This window comes from Eublepharis macularius, chromosome 13 (genome assembly GCF_028583425.1).
Source record: "Eublepharis macularius isolate TG4126 chromosome 13, MPM_Emac_v1.0, whole genome shotgun sequence".
Lineage (NCBI taxonomy): Eukaryota > Metazoa > Chordata > Lepidosauria > Squamata > Eublepharidae > Eublepharis > Eublepharis macularius.
The window spans coordinates 60,047,344-60,066,959 of record NC_072802.1 but is presented as its reverse complement, the minus strand read 5'-3'; the positions used below and the strand labels follow the sequence as shown (position 1 = coordinate 60,066,959).

The 19,616-nt window shown below is 43.7% G+C and overlaps 1 protein-coding gene across 8 annotated transcripts in view; it reads right to left on the bottom strand.

Moving 5' to 3' along the window:
* The window catches only part of TANGO2 (transport and golgi organization 2 homolog), a 98,437-nt gene that overhangs the window by 64,570 nt on the left and 14,251 nt on the right, over positions 1-19,616 (bottom strand). For 4 of the 8 annotated variants that reach the window (XM_054996792.1, XM_054996798.1, XM_054996797.1 and 1 more), the window contains exon 2: positions 3,503-3,612. The exons of 1 other annotated variant lie outside the window; for it this stretch is intronic. In XM_054996792.1, the coding sequence (XP_054852767.1) occupies positions 3,503-3,558 (56 nt within the window). In that variant the 5' untranslated portion in view covers positions 3,559-3,612. Of the gene's footprint in view, positions 1-3,502; positions 3,613-13,722; positions 13,831-14,263; positions 14,382-16,425; positions 16,490-19,616 lie in introns of those variants that run through there. 3 more of the 8 variants (XM_054996793.1, XM_054996796.1, XM_054996795.1) reach the window with 3 other exon arrangements.

Sequence of the window (19,616 nt, the reverse complement as noted above, 5' to 3'; positions counted from 1 at the left end):
CCTTAGCTCTGCTACACAAGCTTCCTATCTGCACAGTTTAGTGGGTACCCTACCCATAGGCTGCTATAAGAGGCAACTGCTGAAGCCAGAACTTGTTACCAAGGAAATAAGAAATTTAAGTTGCTTCAACATGAAGAATTTGTACTGGTTTGGCATCCAAACCAGAGTATGCTTTTCTGAAGCAGTCACACAATGCAGTCCCCAATCATCTACTTTCTGTGTTTTCCTGTGCTTAGATCCATTCTTTACCAAATCTGGTTTGGTATGATCTTTTATATCAAGTATGGATGGGAAGGTGTACACTGGTTAAGGGCCCATGTGCATCGGCACCATTTTTCCTTTCCTTAGCCTTCATAGCTACATTCCCACCCACCCCCTGCCCACCGGAGGACTGTTTCAGGGTTCCGCCCCCCCCCCAAGTGGAAACTGCTAAATCATTATAGTCAACAATGTTGGAAATATCTATTGCCATGAACCTGGGAATTCCTAGCTTTCAACTCTCCAGCCCTTTTAATTGTGGAGATATAAGGGACAAGGTGCACTCTCTATATCTTGACAACAAAGAGGTAGGAAATTCCTTTTTAAAGAACAAGCTTTAAAGGACCTAGTAGAACACAGAATAGATTGTTATAACAATCTAGAAATTGCTAGGTTTTTTGTTTTTTAAAAAAAGCCCCAAAAGCCCTCTGGTGGCAGAGGAAGTTGTGGCTGTGGGGGGCCAAGGCAAAGAAAGCGTGCAGAAACCTGCCATGTGGATGCTCTGTTGCTACGGCATATGACTCTGTACTCACAGCAGTGAGAGCTGCAGAAATAATTGTTACCATGTGGAAGCAGCCTTAAAGGGATACCTGTTGTGCATCCAACTTAGAAAGGGAGACGAGGAGAATCACTAACGGAACAGAGCAAAAGCTGTAAATTCTGATGCTGAGAGCTGTAAAAGACATGCAGCCCAAACATCTCTAACGGGCATTTTAGAACCATTTTGAAGAATTTCAGGACCATGCCCAGAGTCGGTTAATTGCATGACCTCGCAGACCCTCTTTATCTGAAAAACCAGAAGAGACTGAATTTACTAGAGAACGGAGGAATTCATTGTTTGTGCGGCTTTCACAGAGCGGAATATCCACTTTGGGCTCATACTGTCAATTTCCTCCCTTTGTCTGCTCGGGCGCCCAACACCATCTTATTGACCTCTGACTTGAAAAGATATTTACGGTACTTCATAAAACAGACACATGTTTCGGTATGGCTGCTGTCTGGTATTCCGCTGACTGTTTCTATAGTGATTAGCACCGGAATGTGACGCTTTACACAGATTCTATTTGCGAGTGCTTTTTCTCCCCAACATCCTCTTTTGTGAGTTTGGATGTACCTGCAGATCTCAAAGCAAGGTGAATAAAATATAGATCAGATTCAATCAAGAACAACAGCTTCATGAGCTAACCGTCTCCCTAGCTCTTTACCAAAGAGGGAAATGTAAGGGGGAGGCTTTATAAAAACTGAAAGCTCTACCCCAAATTCCATCAACCTGGTCCTTCCCACAGCTTTCTAAAAACAGTAGCTGGGCTGCGAGATCCCAGACCCAGGGTAACTCAAGTGCTGGTTTGACCTGAAAGAGGTCAAACTAGCACCTGACACCCACACTGAGAAATGAGTTCAGCAGCGGCCTCACAAGCCAGCATGATTTTGCTCTTAATGGAATTTTAAAAAATGTCATCTGCCCTAAACCTTTAGCATGAGGCAGGCTATAAGATTAAATTACCGACAGAAGAATGTGCTCTCATATCAGATAACTGCTTAATTTTTATACTGTTTCCCCCCAAATGAGAACACAAACTAGTTCACAACATCATTCTCCCCTACTCCATTTTATCTTCACAGCAACAACACTGTGAGACGGATTAGACTGAGAGAGAATGACAAGCCCAGGATCACCTATGATGAACGCAGAGGGGTAGTTGTGTTAGTCTGTTGCAACAAAATAAAACACAAGTCCAGAGGGACCTTCGGGACTACAAACATTTATTTCATTATGCGTTTTTGTGAGTCCCAGCTCACTTCTTCAAATAGATAAATAGGGAAATCATCCTGGGAATTCTCATGCGGAAGACCTCCCTCGATAATCTTCTCCGTAATAGTCATAGTACGGTTTTCTTTCACGTATCTATCTGAAGAAGTGAGCTGTGACTCACAAGAGCTCATGTTGAAATAAATGTTGTAAGTCCTTAAGGAGCTATTGGTCTTTTGCTTTATTTTCCAACGTCACCCAGTGACCTCCTGCAGTAGAGTGGAAATTTGAAGGTGGGCCTCTCAGATCCTACCTTGACACTGACCTCAGCACCATGCTGTGAAATGCATAATGATGTTACTACTCCACAAAGAAAAGTATGACTGTACTGGTACAGCTCTTTTCAAACATCCCATGAAATGTGCATATACAGGGGGGCTGTTCCGTTGTGGCCCCAGCCCAGACTACAACATGAAGAATGCTGGCCTACCCTGCAGGGATCGTTGTATGGCTTACCGCGGCAATGTGGGTGATGCACTTTGAACACTGGAAGCGAGTCATATAAGAAGTTAGCCAGCTGCAGTCAAGTGAGGTTAGATGAACAATACTGGACTAGGGATTCCCAGGATCAAATCCCTGCTCAACTGTGAGAGCTCCCTAGATAGCTTTGGTCCTGTTACTCTCAGCTTAACTTCCCTTGTTAAGAAAGGAAATGGAGGGAGAATCACAGACCCCACCTTGGAAGAAGGGAAGGATGAAAATACAATAGAGATAACGCCATGGAAACTCACATATGATAAAGGGAAGGCTTAAGTATTATAAATAGATGTACTCGGCCTACGCAGAAGCAGCAATATTGCGCTCATATGCCCTGCTGCCTGGACTGCCTCCAATCACTCTGTTCTTCCTCTTATACCAGTTCAACATGCATAGGCTCAAAAACTGGCACTATCTGGCAAAAGAGGATCGATGAGATTTCATAGCTTACACGTTATTGAGCCCAAGTGCAGCAGACTTAACATGTGTAGGGGCCACTACAGTCGGGCCCATGGCCACAGCAAACGAAGGTAAGCCCAACCCAACCAAGCACATTAAACCTGAGAAAAGGACAGAGTTACTATCTTCAGGTTGGGAAATGCTTAGAGATTTGGGAATGGAGCCTGGGGAGGGGACGGACCTCAGTGGTATATAGAATCAACCCTCCAAAGCAGCCATTATCTCCACAGGAACTGAGCTCTGTGGTCTGGAGATCAGTTGTAAATTGTGGGAGAGCTCCAGATTCTACCTGGAGGTTGGCAACCTTTGAAAGGGGCTACAATCCCATCTCCTGACAGGTACAAGTAAAAAGACTACAAACATAGCTACAATATGTGGCAGATTGCAATCTCCTTTGTATTAGGCACCGGAAAGAGCGAGTAACCCTGTGATTCCTTTTTCATACATCAGCACCAGTAAGCATTTAGACAAGAAACTGTAACTTGGAATTGAAATTACCTGTATGCATTTTTGGAAACAGGTCGTGGGTCAAACTTAAAGAAAAGGATGCACATGAGGAAGCTGTGCTTCTTCCAGAGCGTGTCAGTGAAAAGTCATGCTGCAGCAGCCTGCAAATGAAACGCACACATTAGGAGCCAATACGACTTGGAAATTTGCATGGATGCAGCTTCCTAGTCTCAACTGGAGCTCAAAGTTCCTACCGTTCTCATTAACGACACTCCATATTGAAATCAACAGGGTTTCGGAGAAATATTTTTTGCCTCCGTGACTCAGGGAGATGCATGCCTCCGAAGGCAAGCAGTTGGCGTCGCTAAAGATGCCCAAGTTTTAATTAGGAATTGGAAGTCAGGCATCTCAGGAAGAGGGCAAGAGACACAGGGTTTTCATACATTCAAAAGCAGAGAAATTAAAAAAAAAACTCATTACAAGACACGGTTCCCTGCTCCCATGCTGCGATCTGCTTGTTTCCCACCTGTCCAAGCAGTCCCATCTCTATGCTGCTGGGAACCTGGAAGCTGAGCCAACACCACAAGTATTGCTTTTCAATTCAGACATGCATCATGCTAAAAAAAACACAGGGAGAACAAGTCATGGTTTGCTAAGCCAATGAAGTCAGCGTCTGAAAATTATGGTTTGCTCGCAGGTTGCCTCTCTGCTCCCCCTCCAACCCAAAATGCTGCTCCTGGAGGAGAAAGAACAGCATTTGAAGGGCTGTGCTAAGAGCAGATAGGCAATAAAGTCATACCCCACTGAAAGAAATCCTTCAGTGCTGGGATCCACCCCACGCCCACACACTAGTTTGTTAATTGAGACATCATGCCAAACCATGATTATTCTTCCTGAATAGGGATCCCATTCTCCCCCACCCCGGGATCCCTTGCTCCCAGCCTCCACCCCCTTCCACCTCTCATCAGGCTTGCAAGGAGGGGGGAAGGCAAGAAACATCATTCCCAGTGCAATGCAAAAGTGCAGGATCGCACCAGCAGCCAATTGGGTAAAAATTGGCCTCAACTCTAGATTGGGGGGGGGATTTTTACCCAATCGGTCCTTGGCGTGATCTGTTTGGTTCAGGAACTGAGCCAAAGCCTCACTTATTATGCGATGCAAAATGGTGTTCTATTTTTGCGCAAACAAATGTAGAATTTATAATGTCTGTAGAACAAGGGAAAGAAATAGCGAAATCGCACGGTGTGATGAGACAGAAAATACATGGATAAAAAGGTCGTAAGAACATAAGAGGCCTTGCTGGATCAGGCCGATGCTCCGTCTAGTCCAGCATCCTGTCTTACACAGTGGCCAGCCAGTTATTCTGGATAGCTTACTGCCTCCGAATGCTGAAATTCCCTTTAGTCACCATGGCCACTGACAGACCTGTCCGTTGTGAAAGGTCAACTGTTCTGCAAAGCTGTGCAAGGGAGAAATGAACACATGTATTATAGGGAGGGAAGGGGAGGTGAAGAGAGAATAGTGGTAGCAGAGTGTGTTTTTAGCAGAGTAGCAATATTGCATACATTTCTTTAAAACCAATTCCAATATCCGCAGTGCGCTTAGAGATCCCAGCCACGTCTGGACGGCACAACGAATGTTCCTTACAGATCAGAACCTTGCAAGCTTTCTCAAATATTTCCTACATCGTCCCACTGGGAACATGGCTGGTAATAAAACTGCATCTTGGCCTTACTTTTTCCTCCAGCCGAAACAATGATTAGAATGTGGCTAACTGAGCAGGCTCCCATATGCTTCACAGCTACAGACAGTTTGCATGTATTGAGAGTTTTCAGAATGTAGAGGTGGTGGTTTGGAAAGGGGGGGGGATCGATACCTGAACTCCATAACAGCGCTGAATAATTAACTTAACCTTGCCCCAGTGAGTGATGACCAAAGGTTTTTATTGAAAACAAATTAAATTATTTTTATGGGCCCGAGAACATTGTTAAAGATAGAGTGATCTCTTCCCATTTCCAAGCTACAGATTTGCCTTCTATTTCAAGACCTGTGTTTCATGGCAACTTGCCAAATCCTCCCACATTTTCATTCCAACAGAAGGAAGCCATTTTCCGCAGTGTTTCACACTATTTTATTTTTACTGTTAAAAGCAGAGTTATAAGTACTGCGTTCGTATGACTCTCAAATAAATAGCTTGCTCAGAATGGCTTGCTTCTGTCAAGACACACTTCCATGCAATAATGAAGGCCATCTATTGTCACTTGTGGCAACGAGTTCAAAGTGCCAATATCTCGTTAAAGACTTCAGCAACTGCAGATAAAATAACTGGAAAATAGATTTTAAGAACTTTATAGGAACTATGTGTGAGAAAGAGAGAAAGAATCTGTTGCCTCTACCAAAAAAGGCATTTCTCTGCAGCAAATGTTGGACTATATGCTGAGATCTAAGACAGAAGAAGAGAATTTAATCTGAAGTAGTTTCCCAAGCCAAAGACTTACTGACCTTATTTATTTGCCTATAGGCTTTCAACAGTCAACCATATGCCTAGTCAGCCAAGTGTCACTGTTTACTTTGAATCAACAGGCAAAATTCAACACTCTCCAGCTCCCTCCAACCAGCCAGTTTGGGGTAGTGGTTAAGAGTGCGGAACTCTAATCTGGAGAGCCGGGTTTGATTCCCCACTCCTCCACTTGAATCCAGCTGGGTGACCTTGGGCTAGTCACAGTTCTCTGGAGCTCTCTCAGCCCCACCCACCTCACAGGGTGTTTTGTTGTGGGGATAATGACATACCCTGTAAACCGCTCTGAGTGGGAATTAAGTTGTCCTGAAGGGCAGTATGTAAATCGAATGCTATTATCAGGGATCATTTTGAGGGGGAACGCACAGGAACGCAGTTCCGGCAGTTCCCCAAAGAGGTCACATGTCAGGTGGCCCCGCCCACCTAACTCTTGGCCATTTGGGGCCCGTTTCAGCCTGGATTGGGGCAGAAACAGCCCAGACCGGGCCTCTGACAGGTGGTGGATCACTCTCCCACTCAGCAGCAGCCCAATCCTGACCATTTTGGGCCCCTTTTCAGCCCCCTTTTGCCATTTTGGGCCCAATTTTGGCCCTGAATGGCCAGGATTGGGTCCAAAACAGCCAGGATAGGTGATGTCAGGGGATGTGGCATATGCAAATCAGCTATGCTAATGACACTTCTGGTGATGTCAAGGAGTGTGGCATATGCTAATGAGTTATCCTAATGAGTTCCTCCAGCTCTTTTTCTACAAAATGACCCCTGGCTATTATTATTATTATTATTAATCCCATACAACCCCTCCTGCTAATAGCACCCAGGTCAGGCACCCCCCCCCCCACTCCATCATATTCTTCCTTCTGCCCACTTTCCTGCTCCATCTTCTCAAACCATTCACCAGTTCTACGGCTCTGTCACCTCTATCATTTTCTCCTCTGTAAACCATCTCTTAGTCCCATAAAAACCTTTGCCATTCTCTTTACTTATCGGTTATTTAGCAACTAATATACCTGAAATAACTGATTTTAATTTTTGGAAGTGCCACATTTGGCTTTAGAGCCATAGGTTGTAGACTCCTAGTCTAGAAGGTATGGGATTGCTCACATCTTCTGCATGCAAATAGACAATCAACACTCTCTTTTGCAGGAGTGAGAAAGATTTTCCATTTTTCCTCTGTGGCAACGTGCAGATGATCTGATTTTCTGCTTGCAAACAATTTTTCAGATACTTCGGATGGCAGAAACTGAATTTCAAAATTTTGGGGAAAATTTTTTTTTTGCACTTGGGAGGCAAATGAGCACATATTTATGACATCTACATATTAATGTTATTCCTCGGCTAGAGAAAAGTGTCTATACACATTTTGGAATTTAATTTTTATTGTAACTGCATCATGTGACATTTGCATCGGCTTCTGGCAGCTCATCTTGAATTCAGCTTTCTACGCATCAATACCCACAGTCTCTTAACGAACAAAACGACACACAATTTTATTTACATTATTTATATTATAAAACTTTCCTTGATCCTGGCTTTGCATTATCCTCTCTTGTAGCCATTACCATTTAGGACCAGCAAGATGCATTTCATTTGTGAAAGTGAATACAAACAGGATGATTAACAGTGCAGGTTTCATTTAGGCCCTGTTCTGGAGGGAAATGTACATTTTTATGGCCAATTTTAAAAAGCCTTTTGGAAGGGCATGCCACCGGAACTCACTTGCTTTAAACTTTTGTCCTCATAACAGAGAACCAGCATACAACTGTACTTAGGGCTCTCTCCCTTTTTAGCAATTAGCCACATTAAATGTTTATGGTCGCCAGTAGAGGTGGGCACGAACCTGGGGGAAAAATGAACTGCGCAGTTCGTGGTTCATCCCATTTCATGAACCACGAACTTTCACGAACTTGCCCCAGTTCACGAACCGGTTCGTGGTTTGTGGGGTTTAAATGCTCCTTTCTGTGCTGCTGAGAAGCAGCACAGAAAGGGCATTTCATCCCCGCTGGCTTGGATCAGCTTCTTGGTGAGGAGATCCCTGACAAACAGCTGATCTGGGGGTGGAAATGCCCCTTTCCCTGCCGCTTCAGGGGTATTGGGGTTTAACATGAACCAAATGAACCGGCAGACCAGTTTGTGGAAGTTCATGGAAAACGGGCTTACACGAACCACTGGTTTGGGAAGCATGAACAGGCCTGGTTCGTGACAAACTTTAGTTTGTCTTGCGGTTTGTGCTCATCTCTAGTTGCCAGGTCCAGGCTGGGAAATTTTTGAAGATTCTGGGGGTGGAGCCTGGAGAGCACGGAGTTTGGGGAGAGGTACAATGCCACAGAATCCACCTTCCAAAGCAGCCATTTTCTCCAGGTGAACTGATCTGTCACCTGGAGATCAGTTGTGAACCCAATAAATGTCCCATTTTGAGATGCCACCAGACTGACCCCTCATTTTCTTCCTTAGCAGCTGCACTGATTGTCATATTAACCTTCACAAGATCTCAGCCGGTGCTTTTAGGGAAGGGATACATAGGCATAGGCAGCATCTGCCTACTTAGAAAGAACACTTCCACTGCCCCCTTAGAAAGAACACTTCCACTGCCCCTTTGTACAAAATGTGGTCAAATATGGGGCCAGCGAACTGCCAACTCCTCTCCTACCAGTTCTTCTCCATGGAGGAAAAGATTTCCATACAGGTACCAGCTCATGTATTCCTATTTAGCTTTATCAATCAGAACACTGTTTTAGCCAAAAGGCGCTGAAGACACAACACATGTAAAAGGGATAATGAGCTATCTTCTAGCCTAAATGAAAACAAAAACAAAAAAAGATAAAACCAAGAAGCACTGATACACTCTTTGCCACAAAGGACTGATCATGCAATTTTATTTAAAATATAGGTCACCATTTATTTTGCAATTCAACAATGAAAATGAAGACTAAATCTGAATCTTTAGGCATTGCTTCCATAAGTAAACAGCTATTTGATAGCTATTGCCCTCTACTGTCAAATACTAGGATCTTCTCTTTAAAAAACTGATGTTTTTGCTGGGTGAGACACTAATTAGAGTGAAATCAAGCAACTCTGGTGCCTTTGCAAATTAACATGTTTCCATTGAAAACAAAGCTCAATGAAGCACACTGTTCTTTCCAGATGGAAGCAAGCACAGGTAACACGGGGGATTTCTGTGGTTTGTCCTAAGAAATACCCACCACACTTTACAGAGTTGGTGAAGCAACATCTGAAGTGTATGCAAACACTAAATAGGATCTCATCTTCATTCCTCCCCCACCAAATTTACAGAACAACAGCTCCCAAGGCAGTTAATAAAATCAACACCATCACCACAGATAACGAAACAGTAAGACAGCAAAATTTAAACAACAAACAAAAGAAAGGCAGGTCAGGCAGCTCAACAACAGCTATATGTACAATCAAAACACCAGGTATTCTGAAAGGCCTTTGAAACACCACACCTTTCTTACAAACATCCTAATAAATAGTTTCTCTGGGCAAACAATTCTGTATCCAGGATGTTATTAAGTAAAAGACTAACCAACTTTATTGCGGCATAAGCTTTCGAGAACCACAGCTCTCTTCATCAGAGCTGTGGTTCTCGAAAGCTTATACCTCAATAAAGTTGGTTAGTCTTAAAGGTTATAGCTACTGGACTTTTTACTATTTTGCAACTACAGACTAACACGGCTTACTCCTCTGCAGTTAAACAAAAGAAAACTTATATCTCAGCCATCAAACGTGCCTTTAGAACAGTGGCTCTCAGCCTTCCATATCTTATTCCTACCTGTCAAAGAATCCTGGTCCTATCATGATAGAAATAAAAAAGCCCAACTTCCCCAAGAAGGGCATTTATATGTCTACAGATATTATGGTCTTTTATTTACCATTCGCAGTAAGTTTTAAGGACATAAAAAAGTGCAAAGTGCAATGGATAATCCTTGGCAGGTAAGACTAGCACAAAGCAAACCAAAGACACTTGTTCACGAGCAGGCGGAAATGGGAGAGAAACACCATGCATTTAAGGTTTTTACTAGCATACCAAAAGGCCACGGATGGATACTTTGTGGTAGGTATCGTCTGCAAGAGACAGTACATCACACTTGCAGGTGGACATGGGACAGTGATTTCTTAGAAGTTGTTACAAAAACTGTGTCTTACCTAGACTAATACTATGTCCCACAGATGTGCCACCATTTGAGAACCACAGTGGGATATTTGCAATAAGGTTGCCTCACAGCACAGGGCAGAATGTAACAGAAGAGGTATTTTTCATCTAACCCTGGTCCAGATCGGTGATGGGCATGTCATGTTGTACCTGAAAACTGACAGAGCACAGATCTTCCGGGATCTCTGTAATAAAGTCCCGCTTGCTTTTTACCCTGCTAACAACCCCTCACAACCTGCAAAGTCACCTGAATATCAAGAAGATCTAATGCACCATTGCCCTTCCACACCTGGTTATTCTGTTGCCAGATCCTTCTTTTCTGAGCTGTCAGGTTCTGCCAAAGGTGCCGCCCTGTGAGACGCCAGCCTGCCTGACTTCAGCCTTAAAGGACCTTTGGGGAATATGCGAGATCCTGCTCTGTGGAAGGGGGGGTATACCTCACCCTCACACCCTCTCAGTCCACTCGCAGGTCCCTTCAACCTGACCTTGTCCTGGCTGCCTTCCATGACAGCTGTCCCCATCCAGCTGTTGGTCTTAGGCCTCCTCCTCCTCCTTTCCTCTACCTCCTTTCTTCTCCGCTGCGCGCACGCACACGTGCGCTCTTCCTCTCCTCCACCACACTCCTACACAACAACCCACCCCACCCTGTGGGGGGACTTCCCTTTTATCCCTTCCCCCTTTCCCTGCTCCACCTGTCAGCCATGTCCCGTTCCTGCACTCTAGCCACGGCCCCAGCTGGATCAGGCAGTTGCACCTGGGTTTGCTCTGTTGGCTGCCCTGACCCTCACACCTGTGCCTCCTTGGCTGGCTGCCAAGCTCTCTCTACTAAGGGCCTTAGGCAGCCCCACCTAGTTCTGGCTGATTCCTTCTAGCCTGCCTGCAGGCTGGGGCGTGGCCCTGTGCTGCCCCTTCCTCTACTGCAGGTATGGTTGCTGGCTGTCTTGCTGCTAGCTGGCTGTCCCTGCTTTCTGGGCTTTATCGCTCTGGTCTGATCTCCTCCTGGCTGCCCTTACTTTCCCTACCTAGGCTCTTAGCCTCCCACCAGAGGGTGGGGCTAGCTGGCTTCCATCTGCCCCGTCTAACCCTCTGAGGCTTGGGTGCTTCTTTCCCTCCCTCTGGTGTCGGTGGGCTCTGGCCCTGGATGTCTGTTGGGGTGGCTGGGAACCTGTCTCCCATCCCCACCTCCCAGCAAGTCCACAGGCTGAGCCTCAGACCCCGGACAGAGCAATCCAGTTCCAAAAACCATATAAAGTCTGCAGAGAGATTTCAGTTTGCAGGTTGGAAGTGCCACTTCTGGAGAACAAGTATTTTTAGAAGCCTCCATTACATTCTGCTATGATGACTGCTGAATAAGAATGTCATTGGGACTCAAAATTTATTTTGGCCAGCTGCTCGCTATGTGGATATCGTTTTCCTTCTGATGCAGATGACTAATTAAATTGGCACATGGTCTTTGATCATAACTTTGGCAGAATAACCTAGAGCTGTAGAAAGGGAACTACACAGCACTTTATTTATGCAAGCCAGCATCTCCCTTCCTTTGTGTTTCCGGAGGTATTGTTCAGTGGCAAATAGGATGAATTGACAACCAGTGAACCAAATTCCTCAAGAGAAAACAACTTTACTGTGTTATTGTAAAAATGGGCCACAATGTCACTTCTGAGCGAGTTTGCAGGCCTTGCTAGGTAAGGACTTCATTTCTAATCTGCTTGGATGAAGGGGGTGGGGGAAGCACTCCTTGAATTGTCTCTTACACCTTGGCAGTACCTGCTTAAAGAGACATGTCATCAATTTATCACATATTTAGCTCATCTCTGCTCCAAGGAACTCAGAGCTACATGTTTGTTTGTTTGTTTGCTCCTCATCATTTTAGCCTCACCTGTGAGGCAGCTGAGGCTGACTTAGACCTGTGGCTGGTCCAAGGTTTCTTAGCAGAGCAGGGATTTGAAATCTTAGTCCTAGTCCAGTCTTCTAGCCACTATACTAATCTGAGAGGCCCTCCCTACAATACAAAAGCCTTTTTGAATAATTCGGTTTTGCATTATTTGCGGAAAGCTAGGAGAGTGGGGGCTCTCCTGACCTCCAGGTAGGCTGTTCCACAGGGTAGGGGCCACCACAGAGAAAGCCCGTGTACAGGCTGCTGTTGATTTCTCCCATGTGCCAAGTGGCACCTGCAGGAGACCTGTCCAGATGAGCAAAGCTGCTGTGGAGGAACATAGGGAAGAAGGCGGTCCCATAGGTGCGCTGGGCCAAGGCTGTGAAGGGCTTTCTATGTATCCTCATGCAGAATCAAACCATTTATTAAGGCTACCATTCTGTTTAGCCCAGTACCCTCTCTGCTGACTATGAGTTGAATTCCAGAGTCTCTTTACCCAATATCTTCTTTAACTTGAGATTCTGGAGACTGAATGTGGGACACATTGTAATGCAAAGCATGGGCTCTACCTCTGAGCCGCAGCTCAGATATCTGGATCTCGCACAAATTAGTAGCTGTACTTTCGTTGTATAACACATTAACAATTTGGAAAGGCATTGCTGAATTAAACTTGCCTGCCAGTTTCAGAACCTACTCACAAGCTACTATAATGTTATCAGAGTAGCTAGAAAAATCACGAGGGCCTGAAGTTTTACTTGCATTTTGAAGTGGGAATCAGAATTCTGACAACCCCAAGGGGAGTTTGCAACTCCACTCAGCTGACCTGGAGGCTCTCAGCTTATGGGTGATTTGTAGTCTCTCTGTTAAGCTGAAAAGTGCTCTGCATCTCAACTGAGCTATGTGCATAAGGCATGGAAATTATAAGCATTAAGAAATACAAGGTATTCTGTCAACAAACGAAAGGAGAGGAAATCAGGAATATCTGAGCCAGGTGAATAAAATGCGTGGCTGGGCATCAGAGCCCCCTACCCCACCCCTGCAGGTATTGGAAGCCTCGGCTGGCCAAAAAGCTCTTCGTACTTAACCTGCTGGCTCTGCATGAGCCATGCTTTTAAGATACCGCCAGCCCAGGACGTTTTATCATCTGCTTCAAGAGATTGCCAAGGGCCTGTATTTTATTTAAATGTATTTGTTTATCAATTTATTAGGTAAACCGCTTTGTGCAAAGTGGAGTAAAAATATTTATAATAAAATAGAACAAAATAATGGTACAAGTGTTCTTTGGTGGCATTCTGCAAATGAGAGTTTAGCACAGGTCTTGCTTTATTGCTCCCTGTTTAAGAATCACAGTGGTGGCGCACACACTCACGAGAACAGGGCCGGATCTAGGGCTGCCGGCGCCCAGGGCAACCCTAGTCCGACCCCTCGAATGGTGCGGGTGGCCGTGCTGCCTTTTGCCTGCCCTGCGGGGCAGGCGAAAGGCAGCGCGGGGATCTGCAAGGCTGCCCGCGCTGCTGCCCACATGCTCCTGGCAGCTGGCAGCTGCTCCCGGCGCCCCCTCTCTGGTGGCGCCGGGGACAGACTACCCCCCTGACCCCCCTTGATCCAGCCCTGCACGAGAAGCAGGTGAAACATCTACCCCAACCAGTTTCTTTACTCCCACCCACAAACACGCGCATCTCAGCCAGAATCAAAATAATCCTTACCGTGCCAAAAGAAGGTTCTTGCCCTCTCTGGCTTCAGTGTGGTGTGTAAGTCAGAGTGACAAAAAAAATTAGCAGACTTCCTGAGGCCTGGTGCTGAACCCCCTTCCCCTATAAAGAGAAGTGGATTTAACCAGTTTAAAAGGACAGATGTCAGATAATTTCTATAAGCTGCACGAGTACTTTGCTGGGTACCCTGCCAGCAAATTAATTGGATTACTCAATCAAAAGAAGCTGCTGACAGTTAATGGCTTGTAACTACTCACGAGGGTTGTTTCATACGAGATTTCCATCCCCGTTAACCGATTAAAATGCGCTGCCGAGCGGCGAAGTTTACTTCAGTGAGTACAAGTTAATTTGGCTGCCGTATTAAAGCCAACGCAGCTGTTTGTGCCAAGCTGCTGCCCGCCTCAAAGCTCAGAGTGGCATGAATGACGGAGCTCCAAGTTTTAAGCAGCAATGACACCCCAGGCTCTGCCCACTCGTTCTTAAATTTTTGCTGAACCCTGACTCAAGTACCATTCAGCTTTGTTGCTGTGCTCACCTCCAAAATGAGCTCAGTTCACACCAGTCTGGATACAACAATGCAGAAGGTGCTGGTGGTTGTAGATCTTTGCTGCAATTTCTCTCAGCAGTTCCTTCCAACTTTAGAAAGGCTGATTCCTGGGCTTGTGAGATGTGCATATACTCATAGCCATGCAGGCCAAGAGACTGCATAGAGGACTGGGAAGGGCACAAAACTGACCGTCCTCCTGGCAGCAGGCTGGTGCTTGTGGAAGAGGGAGGAGGAGTCGATTTCACTTCTACCCTCTCCTCAGTCCCCACCCCCTTCAGCAAACAAGCTGTGTGTCCATTCACCCACCCCAGTCCTGTCATCCCAGAAACCAATGTCCCCATGGTCAGAAGGGACTGCAGAGAAGGAGAGGGGAACATGGCTAAAATCTGTAATCCTGGGGCCAGTGGATCACTGGACCCAGCCCAATATTTATTTACTTACAATATTGTATACTTCTCATCCAAGCTGGTTCTCAAAGTGTTTCACAAGCATAAAACAATAAACCACTCCCCAAGCAAACCAGCAGCTAAAATAATGGCCCAGCACCAAACCCCGCAAAATGACAAGTAAAATTAAACAAAACAAACTTCCTTTTGAGTTCTGGTCAGCAACTCCTTCCCTTACTTTCAATGTGTGTGGGCGAGTTCCATGGCCTAGGAGCCACCATAAAAAAGGTTTTGCTCCTTGTTGATGACAACCTAAAGAATAGGGTAAACCTGTGCTACCATGAAATGAATGCAAGATATTCACAGATGCTTATTCTCATAAGGCAAGGCACTAACCTTCTGTGCCTTGGGTAGTCTTAAGGGCAGACTCACATACAGCAGTCTAACTGAGCAGCAACCAAGACAAAAATAAGAGCGGCAAGACCCTTGTTTTCCACCAATGGGCACACAGTTGGTATACCAACTTGGCATAAGCGGCACTACAAATCACAGCAGCTTTCATCTCATAATTACTCTCATTCCTTAAATTGGCCTTGTTACTGCCCTGTAGCCTCCTTTATTTTTTTGTTTAACCCGAATTCTTGTACTAATTCAGTATGCTCTGCCACAAACCAATTCTCTGACTGTTCATGCGTGGCCACTGATTCTGCAGCAAGCAGGCAGACCCACACCATTCACAAAAGCGTGTGTGGGAAAGCCCCTATTTATGCTATCTCACATTCTGCCATTTCAAAAAAAGAAAACCCTCCACCCACTGCATTATTTCCGTGTTGCAGAAATAATGCAGAAATTAATCCATGGGATTCAACCCACGGAAGAAAGGCGCTAGATGAGAATGTCCACAATATGGCTACATTCAGATGTCACAGAGATTTGTTTCTATGATGGTTGCAGACTTAACTTGTTGCCAGGCTGTGATCATTCCCTCCCTTCTCCCCTGATGCGCAGAACATGAACGAAGGCTTCCGAAACCAGAATCAAATCAAATTCCAGTTTTCAGGGGGATGGATCAGAATTCAACGTGCAAGAGCCGGTTTCTTCCCCACAAGCATTCTAAACCATGATTTAATCCAGAACCCAAGTTTGTGGAGGAGAAACAGGTTCCCATTTGTCCAGGTTCCCACACCAAATCGGAGTTTGAGTCGAAGGCTTCCAAAAACAGGAAGACTTTGGTCACATTCCACGTATGAGGAAGAGGAGGAAACGTACGAAGATGGCAATACGCTGACTTCACACGGGGTCACAAATATCACCCTGAATGTGTTAACTTGAGCTTTTACTATTTCAGGTACTATGAAGTATAAATATCCCTACAATTGCTAGGCACTGTACAAACATGATCTTGATCCTAAACAAGTGTAGTCTGAAGTCTGTTAAGTTAATTACTGTAACAATTCCCCTACACATGCTACTTGATTGAAAAACAAGGGCCAGCCAATATGTCTAGCTATCATGTCATTGTATCCATGGCCAAGATTTCTTTTAAAAACATTTTATACTTCTGTTGTTTCAAGAGCAGAACTTTTGCTCCAGCAATACTGTAGATGTTGACTGTTTGCCACAAAGAACTAGCACATTTAAATTCTTCAGGCGTCCAGGGACTAGCCGAATACAATTTTTTATCGGAGAGCAGCTAAAAGGAACAAGTTCTAGGACCTTCTTAAACATCCAAAAATGTTCCAGCCACATCCCTTTTGTACTTACCAGTTGGGGATCCAGATACCACCAGTCGTTTTTCACCCCGCCTGTTGGACTCCAAAGACCAAAGTTACAAGGCACAGGGAGACAGCCAGACTCCAAGAAAGAGGAACTTGCTGCCTTGTGCCGTAAGGAAACAAGGGTTTTGTTGACAGAGAAAAATGCACACAAAAAGCTGACTTTCGAGAGGAAGACATGGAGACTAGGCCAAAGGTCTAAGCTGCCTTTTTTGTTATTATTGATGCAATATTTTAACATGATAATGCTCAGATTTTTTTTATAGAAGACAGGATATTTCTTCAAAGAAACTGAGTGATTATCTAACAAAACAGAAGTTACCTAAAATTACAGAGGAACAACATCAGGTGATGTACGGCCCAATAACGATTCAAGAAGTGGTGGAAGCAATTAAAAAGATGAAAATGGGAAAGTCGCCAGGCCCTGATGGACTATCTGGCCGATATTATAAATGCTTTGAAGATGTGATTTCTACCCTTGCAAAATACAATGAATTCAATTTTATTGGGAGGAAAGATGCCAGAGACTTGGAAAGATGCTAATATTACACTGATACCTAAAGACAGATGTCAGAACTGTATTAGATATAGTGGAATATTTGGATAAACATAATGAAAAACAAGCAGCTCTAATTTTCTTGGATGCTGAAAAGGCCTTTGACAATTTGAACTGGATTTTCCTGTTTGAAGTCTTAGAAAAGATGAATTTTGGAGAGAACTTTATAAAATCGATCTACACTGCACAGAATGTCAAAATTATTGTTAATGGAGAACTAACTAAACCATGTGAAATTCAAAAAGGAACCTGTCAAGGATGTCCATTGTCACTGCTCCTTTTCGTTTTGGTGTTGGAGGTTCTGAATAGAGACATTAGACAGGAGGACAAGATTAGAGGCATAAAATTTTTAAAAGAGTCAAACAAATTAAGAGCCTTTGCAGATGATTTAGTTTTGATCCTGGAAGATCCATTGGAGGGAATTGAAATATTGATGGAGAAGCTGAGAGAGTTTGATACTCTGGCAGGTTTCAAAATAAATGCACAGAAAACAAAAATGTTAACAAAAAATATGGATATTAAAAACCAGGAAGAATTGATGAAAATAACAGATTTTAGGGTTGAAAAAAAAGGTAAAATATTTAGATATCAAGCTGACGGGGAAGAACTGTATGTTATTTCAAATTAATTATGTTAAGACATGGAAAGAAATCAAAAATGATATGTTAAGTTGGGATGGAGTACAGTTGTCCTTGTTGGGGAGAATATCAGTTATTAAGATGAACATTTTACCTAGAATGTTATTCCTCTTCCAGACAATACCTGTGTAAACATCAGATGTGCCATTTAAGCAGTGGCAAAAGGATATTTCAACATTTATATGGCAAGGGAAAAAACCAAAAGTTAAATAAGTTAAATTCTACAAGATGCAAAGGAGAGAGGTGGCCTAGGCTTACGAGACCAGAAAGCGTATTATGTCTCCACTATCTAATATGGATGAAGGAATGGATGCTTCTGAGAAATGAGAGGCTCTTGACATTGGAAGGTCATGACCTGAGATTTGGATGGCATGCTTATTTGTGGTATGATAAAGTAAAGGTTTTTAAAAATCATTATACTAGGAGAGCCATCCTGAGAATTTGGGATAAATACAAACTGAGATTATCACAGAAGACACCGGTTTGGATTTCAGCATAGGAAGCGTTTTATAGAAGGGAGATGACTACTAAACAGGGATGGCTAACTTATGGAGACTTACTAGAATTCTCACAAGGAGACTGTAAATTGAAGACAAGGGAGGATAGGTAAAGGTTATAAATGTCAATGGTTTTTCTATGCTTAACTTCTAGAAAGGTTCAAATCAGATTAAAAACTATGGGGCTTTGATTATGAAAAGACTGAGTTTGAAAAAGAGCTTTGTGCAAATGATGAACATGTTATTTCCAAAATGTATAAACTGTTATTGAAATTTGAAATAGAAGAAGAATCTGTAAAATATTGTATGATAAAATGGGCTAAAAATTTTGGGTATAATATACCGATGGACCAGTGGGAGAATATGTGGGTAAAGGGGCTCAAATTTACTTTTGAGTTCCACACTTAAAGAAAGGGATTAATGGACAAACAGTTGGAAAATCAACATGGTATTTAATTTCTATATATGACAGCAGCTAGGCTTTTATATGTGCAAAAATGGAAAAGTACAGAATTGCCTTCAATCGAGGACTGGATTATGAATATAACGGAGTTAGTGGAGATGGCTAAACTTACAGCTCTGATCAGAGATAAAACATTGTCTATTTTTATGGTTAACTGGAAACCTCTTATTGATTTTCTGCGTGAGACGAGGAAAAATGAACTGATGATTTGTGGGTTTCATTTTTAAAAAGATAAATTTGGGGAAAATAGAAGGGGGGCATATTGGGAACAGAAAATTTTGGAGATGTTAAAACTAAAAGTATAATGTTTGATAAAATATGATAGGTGTTGTAGAGAAAAATGGAAAATGAAACATTATTTTTTTTTCTAACTTGTCTCTCTTTTTTTTTTTTTGTACTTTCTTTTCTTTACTGCTTTCTTTTATTTTCTTGCCCTTTTTACTGGGCTTTTAATTCTATTAATAAAATAAAAATTTCTTGGGGGGAAAAAAAAGATAAGGCTCAGATTTTCCTAAAGCAAGGCAGCTCAAGACGGCAGGTTTTGACATACAACTAGCCAGTTGATCTGTTATTTAGGATTTAAGCAAGCCATATTATCACATGTATACCAAGTGGGAAATTCAGCAAATACGGGAATGAGATCCTAAGATCTACTGAGATTAGGGCTGCCAACCTCTAGGAGGGGCCTGAAGTTCTCCCAGAATTCTAACTGATCTCCAGACTACAGTTCCTAGGAGAAAATGGCTGCTTCAGAGGGGGGCGGGGCCTCTACGCATCACTTCCCTGCTGAGCTCCCATCCCAAATTCTAACATCCCAGGCATCACCACCAAATCTCCAGGAACTTGGAGCAGGCAACCCTAACTGATACACCACACAAATAGGTCCAAGGACAGGGCATAAACTGCACAGGGCATAAACTATCGGGGCAAAGATCTTGTAAATAAACTAAAGTAGTAAGCAATGGAACTGAACCATCAGAAATTATAGCAGAGACCAGTAGCTCCTTTAAGACTAACCAACTTTAT